The following is an 11,437-nucleotide window of genomic DNA, read 5'->3' as shown; positions in this document are numbered from 1 at the left end:
TGTGTGTTTAGCGCAGTGTCATCTAAGCTCCCTACGCAAAAGCGTAGTACTGTAGAAGCTTCTTTTTTTTTCTTTCTCCCAAATCCCTACAGCCCCACATGGGATGTCACAGTCACTGTCAGGGAAGAGAGGATGGAGTGTGAACAAAAGGAAATACCTCCCCTCGCTGGAGAGGAAAGGGTTAAGCCCATTACAGAACACCAATCAGGACGAGGGGGAGCACTGCAAACCTCCGCAGTAAGAGAGAGGGAGGGAGGGAGGGAGGGAGGGAGAGGAAGAGAGAGAGAGAGAGAGAGAGAGAGGAGAGAGGAGAGCAGAGCGGGATGTAGAGAGATACCAGGAGTGTGATGGTTTGCACTCCTATCCAGACAGTTAGAGACGGAGGGAGCGCAACAGAGAGTTGGTGAGATGAGAGTTCACAAACCCGTCCCTGTGGAGGGTTAAGAATTAAAGGGAGGAGAAGGACCCCATCAACACCCTGTCAGGACTAACCTCTTTGGACTTTCTTTTTCCTTTAGTCTGGGACGGTGCGGGAACAGCTATCAGTTGTGTGACCCCTGCATGTTCATCAATATTCAATCTCTTTTTGTGGATTTGCTGCTCGGGGTGCAGGAGATCAAGCGGCCGTTTCAATCGGTCGACCTAGATTGTTGCAGAGCTGCGAGGAGAGGGGACAGCGTGGTATGTGGACCGGCTCCGAAGCATCTGTGTTTACTCTGCATGGTGAGCTCTGCCGTGTCTTGACGGGGCACTTTTATTTATTCATTGGCTTGATTTTCTTTTGTGTCGCGTAGAAGGTTCTTGAAAGAAAACTCATTTTCACCACAACAAATGCATTGGCTTTGAAACTATGAATTCACATTTTAGGAATAACTTCAGTTATAATGTATCGTTCACTTACTGGGAAACATTGGTTATTAATCAAGTGAAACATATCAGGCATTGATTAAAAAAGGTTATCTTGCGATTGGCTAAATGTTAAACTCTAAAAGGATTTTCATAATTTGTTTGATTGATGATCCCTCACATGAACACATCTCTTTTTTTCCTCTTCCTATTCACAAATATGTCCTGTCAGGCTGAATATAGGACAAAATGTGTACGCAATTGTTTACTTTAAGGCCTTGCATCTTCATGAAGCCTGGTACTATTGAACATTTTTTTGCTGACAGTGGTATAGTACAAGTGTGGCATCTCTCAACCTTGGAGAGTGATCAACGTGTTCCTCTGAAGAGATTACATAGATGATATGTAGTGACACGCGAGAGGGCATCAATGTCTTCATCACAAGTTCTCAGAGGAATTGCACAAAACCAAAGCTCTGAGCAGGTCTGACCTACCATGAAAATGGTATGACCCTTTCAGCACCACTGTTGCTGTGTGTCATACAATGAATACAACCAAGCATTTTGCTGTAATAACGTTCACAAAAACAACAAGAATAGCAAAATATTACTAAAGTTAATCTTCTATCTGGAGAAAAAAGAGGCTGGAATATCTTGCACGAGTTGATTTCATTGAAAGCCCTTCATTAGTGCTTATGTTATGTTAATGCGATAGCGAGAGATGTAAAGTGAATCAGGCGATACGCAGGAACACGATAAGACATCAGAGGCTTGTTGCTATGCTAATGAGAGTTTCCATGTCGCCTCGCTGCTGAGGATATCTTTATTTTCACTAACGCATCCCCCACGCATCCCTCTCCCACTCCTCCTACTCTTTCTCTCGTCCATTTAACCATTCAACCTTCTCCCCCCTCTGCAGGTCACTGTGAGAGAGCGACGTGGAGCTGAAGGACGCAGAGATGATTTATGCAGCTCCTACTACCTGAAGTCAAATCCCCAAGTACCGGATCTACTGGTCTACAAGGCGCGCTCTCTTTGTGACAAACTCGCTCCAACTACCTCATGAGGATGACTTTCTCCTAAAATCGCTGCACAAAACCCGACCCATGGCCATATAAAAACTTGTGGTCACAAACGTCTCAGTAAACACACACACACACGCACACATCCCTCGTGATTGGACACGCGTGCTCTCCAGTAATCTGCTCTTCTCCCTGCCGGTGATTGAGGGATCAGCATGTCGAGGGCAAACTGGAGACCTGTGCTCGATTCCCACGTGAATAGCAGCGGGAGCCAGGCGTACGGAGGCCGATGAGGGAGGTGCTGAATAAAGGTCTGTTCCATTAGCGCTCCGAGCGGGGGACACTGGGCCTTCGATGCTGCCCGGACACACCGACTTCTCCTGGACAGATTCTGGACAATACTATGGTTGATACACCAGGGGAATTTACAATGCCGTGGAGTGACAAATTCTGCCTCGTGGAGCACAAGCTGATGGATGTAACAGTTTTTTTCCTTTTGTACATACAAATGAGACTGGTATCTTCTAATTGAAGACAAAAAGGCAAAGCTTTGGATTTGTGCAACATGAGCAGTACGTTCCAGCCCTGTGCAGGGGAGAGAGTGTGTTTTGTTGATCAGCTGTGTCCCTCCTGCCTGGGAATACATTGAGATTATAAACAGGAGGTGGCTCCAACATCTCATCCCTGTTCCGCTCATCCATCACAGTCCCCACCCTCACCAAAGCAAACGGACCTCTGAGAAAAAGTCTGTGGAGGACACTAGCCCGTACTCTCCAAAACCCGATTGGGTTCAGGCGGCTGATTTCCTTAGCTTTCTTATCGTTGAGGGCAGGTAGAAGAGGCTGGCCGCCCATAGATAGTCTTTGGCGAGACGGAGAGGCGTTTTTTTGGGGGGGCTGTCAGGCTTCGTGGGCGGGACGAGCAGTGAAAGGAAAGGCCTCGCTGGGGGGCTCTGCTGGAGCGGAAACTCTTTTCCTCGAGCTATGTTTGGATGTGATGCTTGTCTCTGTGGATGCAACGTGGACTTTATGGCCTGATTACACAGCCCTGGTATTCAGATAGTGCTGGCGGGAAGGGTAAATATTTATTTTTCACTCCCTGTTAGCTTTAATTATTATCATTATTGTGGAGGGAATGTGTATTTGATTATCTCCTCTAACCCAGTATTGATTACAGTTAGTTATTGTTAAGTTCTGTCTGAAGAAACATCTTGCATCTCTCAGATTTGGAGCCCTACTGTAGATAAACCCGATATAATCTTCTGACAGAATATACTTGTTATATATGAACCACCTCATTTAATTAGTCAATAACTGAAAGGCTGCCAGAAATGACTAGTTTAGTTACCAAATACCATACAAAGTATGTTATTTTTCAACTCCTCCCCAATATATTAATCCCAGCTAATTGTGGCTAAAATTAGCTTTCTTTTCACTGCCTTCATAGCCTCCGTTATATTAATTATGTATACGATGGATGCAAATACACTAAGCAATGTCAGCTTGAATGTGTTGTTCAGCTCAACAGAACACTGAGCCACAGCAAAGCCACTACAAAGCCTCAACCATTGAGGCCATGAGGTTATTCAGATGTAATTTCTTCTTAAGTGTTTTGGTTATGGGCCTCAGCTGTGGATGCAACTGCCTGATCAAGCATGGTGATAAGACAGAGCTGAACTAGGCAAAATTGTGTGTGTCGATGACAACTTTGTGGGGATGCACCAAAATAGTCCTGTTTTCCACTTCACAAATTCTCTTTTTCCTCTCCTCTCCCCACGCAGGATAATGCATATCCTTCCCTGCCCTGAACAAGAAGCCACGATGAGCAACGTCACGGTCACCGACAACACTGAGCCCATCAGCCGCACCATGAGTCCGGCCAGCCCCAGCCCGTATTCCTACCCTGTTAGCTTCCAGGTCTCCCTGACAGGCTTCCTCATGCTGGAAATCCTCCTGGGAATGAGCTCCAACCTCACTGTGCTTGCCCTTTACTGTATGAAGTCGAACCTCATTAGCTCTGTCAGTAACATCGTCACCATGAACCTCCATGTGCTGGATGTGCTCATTTGTGTGTGCTGCATCCCCCTCACCATTGTGGTGGTGTTGCTCTCCCTGGAGGGAGACACTGCGCTCGTCTGCTGCTTCCACGAGGCCTGCGTCTCCTTCGCCAGCGTCGCCACTGCCGCCAACGTGCTCGCCATCACCCTCGACCGCTACGACATCTCCGTCAAACCAGCCAACCGGGTGCTGACCATGGGCCGCGCCCTGACCCTGCTGTCGGCCATTTGGGTGCTGTCCTTCGTCAGTTTCCTCGTACCCTTTATCGAGGTGGGCTTCTTCGCGCAGGGGCAAGCGGACCTGAACCAGACAGTGGTGGAGAACGTGGTCCACACCAACCAGTACTACACGGAGCTCGGCCTCTACTACCACCTGCTCGCTCAGATTCCCATTTTCTTCTTAACCGCCGTCGTCATGCTCATCACCTACTCCAAGATCCTGCAGGCGCTCAACATCCGCATCGGCACGCGGTTCCACGCCTCCCAGAAGAAGAAGGCCCGCAGGAAAAAAAGCCCGTCCATGACGGCCATGACGACGCAGCACGAGGCCACGGATGCCTCCCAGAGCAGCGGCAGCCGCAACCCCACGCTGGGCATGCGCACCTCCGTCTCCGTCATCATCGCCTTGCGCAGGGCTGTCAAGCGCCACCGCGAGAGGCGGGAGCGCCAAAAGAGGGTTTTCCGAATGTCCCTGCTGATTGTGTCCACCTTCATGCTGTGCTGGACGCCCATCACGGTGCTGAACACAATCATCCTGAGTGTGGGCCCCAGTGACCTGATGGTCAAGTTGAGACTGGGCTTCCTGGTGATGGCGTACGGGACCACGATCTTTCACCCTCTGCTCTATGCCTTCACCAGGCAGAAGTTCCAGAAAGTCTTGAAAAGCAAGATGAAGAAGCGAGTGGTGTCGATCATTGAGGCAGATCCTACCCCGAACAATGCCATCATCCACAACTCCTGGATCGACCCAAAGAGGAATAAAAAGGTGACATTTGAGGACAAAGACGCCCAACAGAAATGTCTGTCTTCTGAGGACGTGGCGTGAAGGAAGGCGTTGTCTTTACGGTACACAGTCAATAAAAGCAGCTAAAACTGACATCAGGTCATGACTAAAAAGGGAAAATGTTAATCCAAAGCAGTAATGTAAATAGTATGTGCAATAGAATGTACAAAAACAAGAGGTGGATAATTTATTACTATTTATTGAGAACAAAATGTAGGTTTCGTAGATACAATATATACTGTACTGTAGATATTGCATGGCTTTTTGTAATGGTAGCAACATACAGAGCATTGTGTTCATACATAATACACGTACAGCATAGGGTAAACAAGGTATTTAGATAGAGAGAGAGGAGAACTTAGAAAGTACTATGTTTATGTATATTCATAATAAATTCTGTGTTCACTCACCAAAACACAGCAAAAAACTTCCTATTATCCAAGTTAAGTGTTTGTGTTTCCTGTAACATCTGTAAGATTACAACCATTCATCACCATGCCACTGGCTCCAAGGCCAGACCTGCGATCCCCGGTGACCGCTGACCTCGTTGTACTGTGAGTCCCCGAGAGGGAAGGCAGACAGGTCATACATGGGAAGGGGACAGGAAGCGGGAAAAAGTCACGTATGTTATGTCGCTGAGGCCCGGAAGGCTCCGGGAGGCACTGTTCACAATCACTGCGTTTAGAGTTAAAGAAGAACACTTGCATTCCTCAGACACAACAGAAGAGCGTGGCTCTCATCACCTCTGACGAAAAACAGATATAATCAAAGCAGAGTCTGTTTTACTTTAACGGCCGCGTCTTTGAGCCAAATGGAAAATATACAGTTGCTTTATTTTGGTTTGACGAATTAAGCATGAATTCAGAGTGGGAAAGGCACATATTGAACACACAAAACAATGATAAATGTTGTTTTAATCCTGAGTGAATCCTCAGAGGTTATGTTTTCATAAAGAAGTTATTTAACCAAACTAAAGGGAAATGTTGAAAATGGTTGTATTATCAAACTGTCTGTTTTTAATAAAACTAGGCGTAAAACAATGCTCTCCAAATAAGCAAATCCATCACTGCAATAAAGATCTACTGCAAAAATGTCAAAGCCTTATATAAGAATCTGTTTAGAATCCACAATAACAAATAATGAAGTTCTTCGTCCCAGCCGTTGTATGTCGTCCAATAGTGCGTGTCCTCCTTTGTTTATCAAGGAGTACATTAGTGAAACTCTATTTTCCCAGGTGGCTGCTGCTGGTAAATATATAATTATAATTCCAGCTGAATTTGTTCTAAATAGTAGTAATAATATAATTATAATATAAAAAAAATATATATATAAGTATTTCAGTAGTACTAACAAGAAAGATGGATAGATGCAAAGTTGCAAAACCATTAGCACATAAAGCCATGCTCAACTAGCCTGGCAGCTCACTTCAATACAATCCCTGTGAAATGCAGGGCGGTTCAGTCACATGCACACGGCACGCCACAGTTTATCTCAGCAATGAGCGCGTTATGCCGTTGCCGTCTCGGTGGACGGTAGAAAATTGGAGAGCCCTTTAGGTAATGAGAGCACGCGGCTATTGGCTACCGGGGCGATTGCACAACCTTGATCAGATGCTTCTCTGGTTGTCTGACCAGCGTGTGGTTTTGTAGCACAACACAGAGGGCTGATATGGGAATATCGATGCAGGCATTGTTTCTTAATGACCCTGCAGTAAATAGGCAGTGTGGATGTCACGGTACCTTCGGGGCATGTCTGTGATTGAGAGAGGGAGAGACGGGATTAGAGCCAGCGACAGATTAGCCAACAGGGGAGCGAAAAATGACCTATGAGATGAAACACTGAGCCACAGGACACATTTAACAACCACATGTAAACAGCGTGAGTCCAACTTTCAGTGGGAAAACATCAGAGGTGGGCTTTAAATGTACAACTGTATGGACTTATTCCCGTTGCCAACACGACAATGATTCACTACCAACAGCTGTGTTCAACTCCTGAATACATAATTTAGCCTTTTGCTCAAATGTCAGGTACCAATCCAAACTTAATCAGTGCTACTGAAAAGAAAATCATTCGTATTGATTACCTTCTAAAATGACCCCTCAAAGGCCGATAGTACTTACACTATCTAGGTCACAATTAGTTTTCGATCCTGGGGTGTCGCCGGCACTGGCTACAGAAGAAAAAAAAAAGAGGCTTTTCCAGCACAACCAACATGATCCCCGATGTTCTGACTTAACTGCCATGTTGTTAATTGCGACATCATTCACTCTGACCTCCGTTTCCTGTTTCTCGTCCTTTTCTGTTTTCTGAGCTTGGTGTAATTGCTCTCTGAAGCCGTGCGAGTACTGGATGGGAGCAGCAAGCTTCATATTTACCGTGTTCCTTGATGTGAGATGATATTTATGTAACATTTAGTACAGTGTTGGCTATTTGCTGTTTTATTACCACTGTGCGCACCGTCTTTTGTAGAACTGAGTATTTCCTTGACTCTACTGGGGAGGATGGCTCAAACCCCTCCCTTTTAATGTTTTACATGCCTTCAACGCAGCAGATCTGTTTTTAGTGGGTTTAAATTCACAGGCTTGACAGCTGCGCCTTTTTTTTATTGATGTCTGTTGCTATATTTGTTTGTATTCCGGCTCCTGCGGATGGCGTTTCTCAACCTTTGGCCAACCTATAAAAGGGACCAGCAGGCTCAGTAGTTTCTCCAAATGGGGAAAAATCCCTTTGTGAGAGCAACAACCACTCAGAAGCTCCTGCGCCCTGAATTACACAGATTCAATACCAGAGTCGATGCACTTCTACATAGATTCTGACAAAAATAGCTTAATTGTGCTTGAATACCAGATCTGTACCAAAACATTTTCTAGGGACTTGGGTTGTATTGTAAAATGTTGTTTTGTCCAGTGACTTCGATCTTGTCTCAATCTCATTGTCATGATGAAATTTCATTTCTTTTGTAAACTGCATTCAGGAATTATTGATGTTGGCCATTCAAGGCACAGAAAATGCAACAGAGACATACCCCTACTTATGGAGTCACTAGTTTATTGAGGAGTTAAAATGTTGCAAAGCATAGGTTAGTGAAGTTTGAAATCAATCAATATGTGATGTACATAAACATGCCCTGTAAAGCATGTATTTAATAACTGAAACAATTTACACCATCAGTCTATTCTCACGTGTCTCCTTTCTCATTTTTATTATATTAAAAATAATCTCATTTTGTGAAGAGCAAGCGGTTACAACATTTGCTTCAGGCCTGAGCTGAAAGTGGAATCATAAACCCTTATTGTTATGATTGCTATTACATTGATCGTGGGTAGTTTATGTCTCATTTTGGCCCACGCGGCAGCACTCTCATTAATCGAGACGTTTACTAAACGGCTGCCATCTCAAGGTCGGCTTATCGGACAGGTCAGCATGGCTGCCGCTGGACCTCTAACCCGAGGTGAACTGCAGGGAAGGAAATAGGTCAATTTACTGGCATACTCAATAACAAAGCTTCACTGGGAGCCTTAATAGAATCACTTGACCCTGTTGTGTCCTTTTCCACCGAGCCTATACTCCACAATGAGGCCGGGGTGTACTGCTGTCCCTCTCGCATACATTATGTCCCTCCCTCTGTCGCTCTCAGGCGGCCATCCCAGATTCAGATGGCATCTCTTTAGGGCTCCTCTCTATCCAGCCGCAGACACAGAATAAAAGCCCGGTAAATCATATTACTCTGTCCGTATGGAGCCTCTATTGGATTAAGTCAGCAAATACTCAACTGTAATTCTGCTATTGTAGAGAAGAAGAAAGTGAATTGAGCACACCAGCCGGCGCAGCCTTGACAAATTGTTGCTCGTGGTCATTTTCCAAATGTTGCTCTCACCATGCCACATTTACTCTACTTTACAGACCTGGAAGATATATGGCCTCATATGTGCACCGATAATCTCTGTACGAGAACATCTATGACTCAGTGGGATACCGGGAGTCAGAGGCACACAAGGGGGTAAAACCTGTGCCCCCCTGTGACATTAATGGCATCGTTGTGTGGTATAGCAGGAGAATGACACCCTGGTCTGAATCAATGCTGTGCAGATATCCAATGGTAAATGATGTGTTAGCCTTTAATTAATTAATATGCTACATCAGAGTACAAATGAATGCTACTGAGCAAACACAAAAAAGACACTTACATGTATTTCAAAGTCAACAATATGGAACACATTTTAATTTAATTGTGATAGGAACACATTTTTGAACCATAGCAAAACATCCTTATGTGATCAAGCGTGGCACTAGAGATTATTTAATGTGAACTAAACCAAAAATGTAAAGGACAAAACTAAATTAGAGGTCCCCACATGGCTGGATGCCCATGTGTGTGTGTGTGTGTGTGTGTGTGTGTGAGCACACCTGCCATTCAGTGTGTGGATCCATTGAGCAATGCCTGCATACTCCAGTGAGTGCAGCTATGTCCATACAGTGTGTGCATGCAGCTATTGTGTCATTGCAGTCATTTTATCAGGCCAGTGACAGAGTGTCAACCATCGGTGTGAGAGGGGACACAGAAGAGAGGAGATTGCTGCGCATGAACAGATACAAATGAGACCATCGCAACCGAATTCACTACCACAGGCCGAGCGGAAAAGCACATTTTAAATATATTACATTCTAAATATAATGTTTATTGATTGATCATTTTTATATTATGGTGATTTTCGTACACTTAGTATTTTATTGACAGAGAAAATAATTTTCTGACTAAGCGATAATTCAAAAAAAATGTTTAATGGTGTGGGTATTAGTGGAACTAGTGCAAAATATTCCATTTGTTTAAAATAATCATAGAGCATTAGGGTTACGGTTACAGTAGACTGATAATACTGCAGCTCCAACTGACAAGATATTTATCCTCTATTGAAATGTTTCACTGCTCTTGTGATGAAACTAAACACGAGTGTGCTGCTTTACCTTAAACCTGAGTTTCCTGCACCAATGTCTGGAGGAAAACCCATTCTCACCCGACCACATCCCCGGATGACTATAATTATGCACTCTGTGCTGAAAGGAATTTTAACCTCTTTCATACTGAACATTTTCTAGCCATCAATTAATTTGACTTACTCAGTTAACTGCACAACAACTCCCCCTCGACTCCTCTTAACGTGGCCCTCTGTGAAACTCGTTTTCTGCCCCCTATGTGTAAATCAAGTAATTTGGTTGCTTGGAAACAGTCTATACACAAGGGCATTATATACTGTGTTATTTTATTCCACAACAAACATAGTCTATGTATTAAAATCCAAATAAGAGGTGGGTTTCTTCCGAGGTTCAAAATCATTTACATCCTGCACAACAAAGGGGATATTTTCAACAATTCAAAATGTGGCATCCACATGTGTTAAGGTTTTTATGATATTCTTTCCAGTACAAAAGGGAAACATAACCAGCATTTCTGGGTCTTGTTGCTAAGTAAGTCTCTGGGTTCAAGTCTACATAATGGTTTCCACAAGACATTATGCAGGATTTCCATTCTAGCCAATATTAAAGATGAAATGATCCAGTAGTGTTCTTAGAAGACTCCAGTTTAAACTTCAGATTAATATGGATATTTCTGGAAATTCCCTGCCAATGAATTACATCCCAGTTTAATGATTTCACAGCCCTGTTATATAATAAAATCAGAGTTAGCAAAACAAACATGGACTTCATCAAGATAATGCAGTTACACAACGCTACGAGTAGAACATCAACCAACGCTAGCACAAGCTCACAAAAGCTAACTGGTCTTGTTAAACACTGACCTTTTTGAATATGTCCTCACTGTTGATTGGCTTTAATCTGACTATTGGTATAAGTCCGTCGTTTCATTGTACAATCCGTGTGGTTACCTGTGATCTTAATTTTCACACGGTGCAACGTAGCAAATGCTTTCCGTTTTGTCAGAGCTGTGATATCAACGTTCACGAGTCCGATGACCTCCTCATGATGCAGCTCCAGTGAAAGCCCAACAGATATTAGTGCCCTTTTTTCGGGATCCATCTTCACACACACCTGTGGCTGGTTGCTAAATTGGTAAAAAATCCAGCAGCTGGCACGTCTGGAAATGCACCACCAGCAGTCAAGGAAAGAAATTGCAGTTTTAGGCTTACACTTGCTCACATCATACAACTCTGGTTGGGTACATGTGATGTGCACGTATAAAAAAACCAACGACTCAAAATATTAGCGAGCCACTTTACCTTTTTCCATTTAGCATTATGTTGTACTGGTTCGCAATCATTGTGACCAAGCAATACCACCTTGACTCCAGATGTTTGTATCTGCATCTTCTTCCTCCTGGAGACTCGCCCTCACCTTTTTGTCTTCCTCCGTGTATGCGAAAGATTCCCTGTCTTCATTGTCGCATTTTGCGATGCAAATGGCGTGCCTGTAATTTGCCTCTCTCCAGGTCTCATTTAAAAGTAGCAACATGCCAAAAATTCAACAAACTTTGCAGATGCAGAAGCGAAAG

General features: G+C 44.1%; 1 protein-coding gene across 2 annotated transcripts; it reads left to right on the top strand.

The window, feature by feature from the left end:
• Positions 1–285: 285 nt before the first annotated feature.
• On the top strand, positions 286–8,093 carry LOC119196464 (G-protein coupled receptor 22-like). 2 transcript variants are annotated; one of them, XM_037452168.2, is made up of 3 exons: positions 286–681; positions 1,765–2,943; positions 3,648–8,093. In XM_037452168.2, the coding sequence occupies exon 3, from the start codon at positions 3,652–3,654 to the stop codon at positions 4,966–4,968; it is 1,317 nt and encodes a 438-aa protein (XP_037308065.1). In that variant the 5' UTR covers positions 286–681; positions 1,765–2,943; positions 3,648–3,651; the 3' UTR covers positions 4,969–8,093. The 2 variants fall into 2 exon arrangements, with proteins under 2 accessions (XP_037308065.1, XP_037308064.1); XM_037452167.2 differs by having other exon boundaries at positions 286–723.
• Positions 8,094–11,437: the final 3,344 nt, after the last annotated feature.

Source organism: Pungitius pungitius, chromosome 6, assembly GCF_949316345.1.
Source record: "Pungitius pungitius chromosome 6, fPunPun2.1, whole genome shotgun sequence".
Lineage (NCBI taxonomy): Eukaryota > Metazoa > Chordata > Actinopteri > Perciformes > Gasterosteidae > Pungitius > Pungitius pungitius.
Note: the sequence above shows the minus strand (reverse complement) of the source record. Positions and strands in the feature narration are given on the sequence as shown.

Bases quoted from the DNA above. Each gene is read 5' to 3' on its own strand.
- LOC119196464 (XM_037452168.2), top strand. From the start codon at position 3,652: ATGCATATCCTTCCCTGCCCTGAACAAGAAGCCACGATGAGCAACGTC.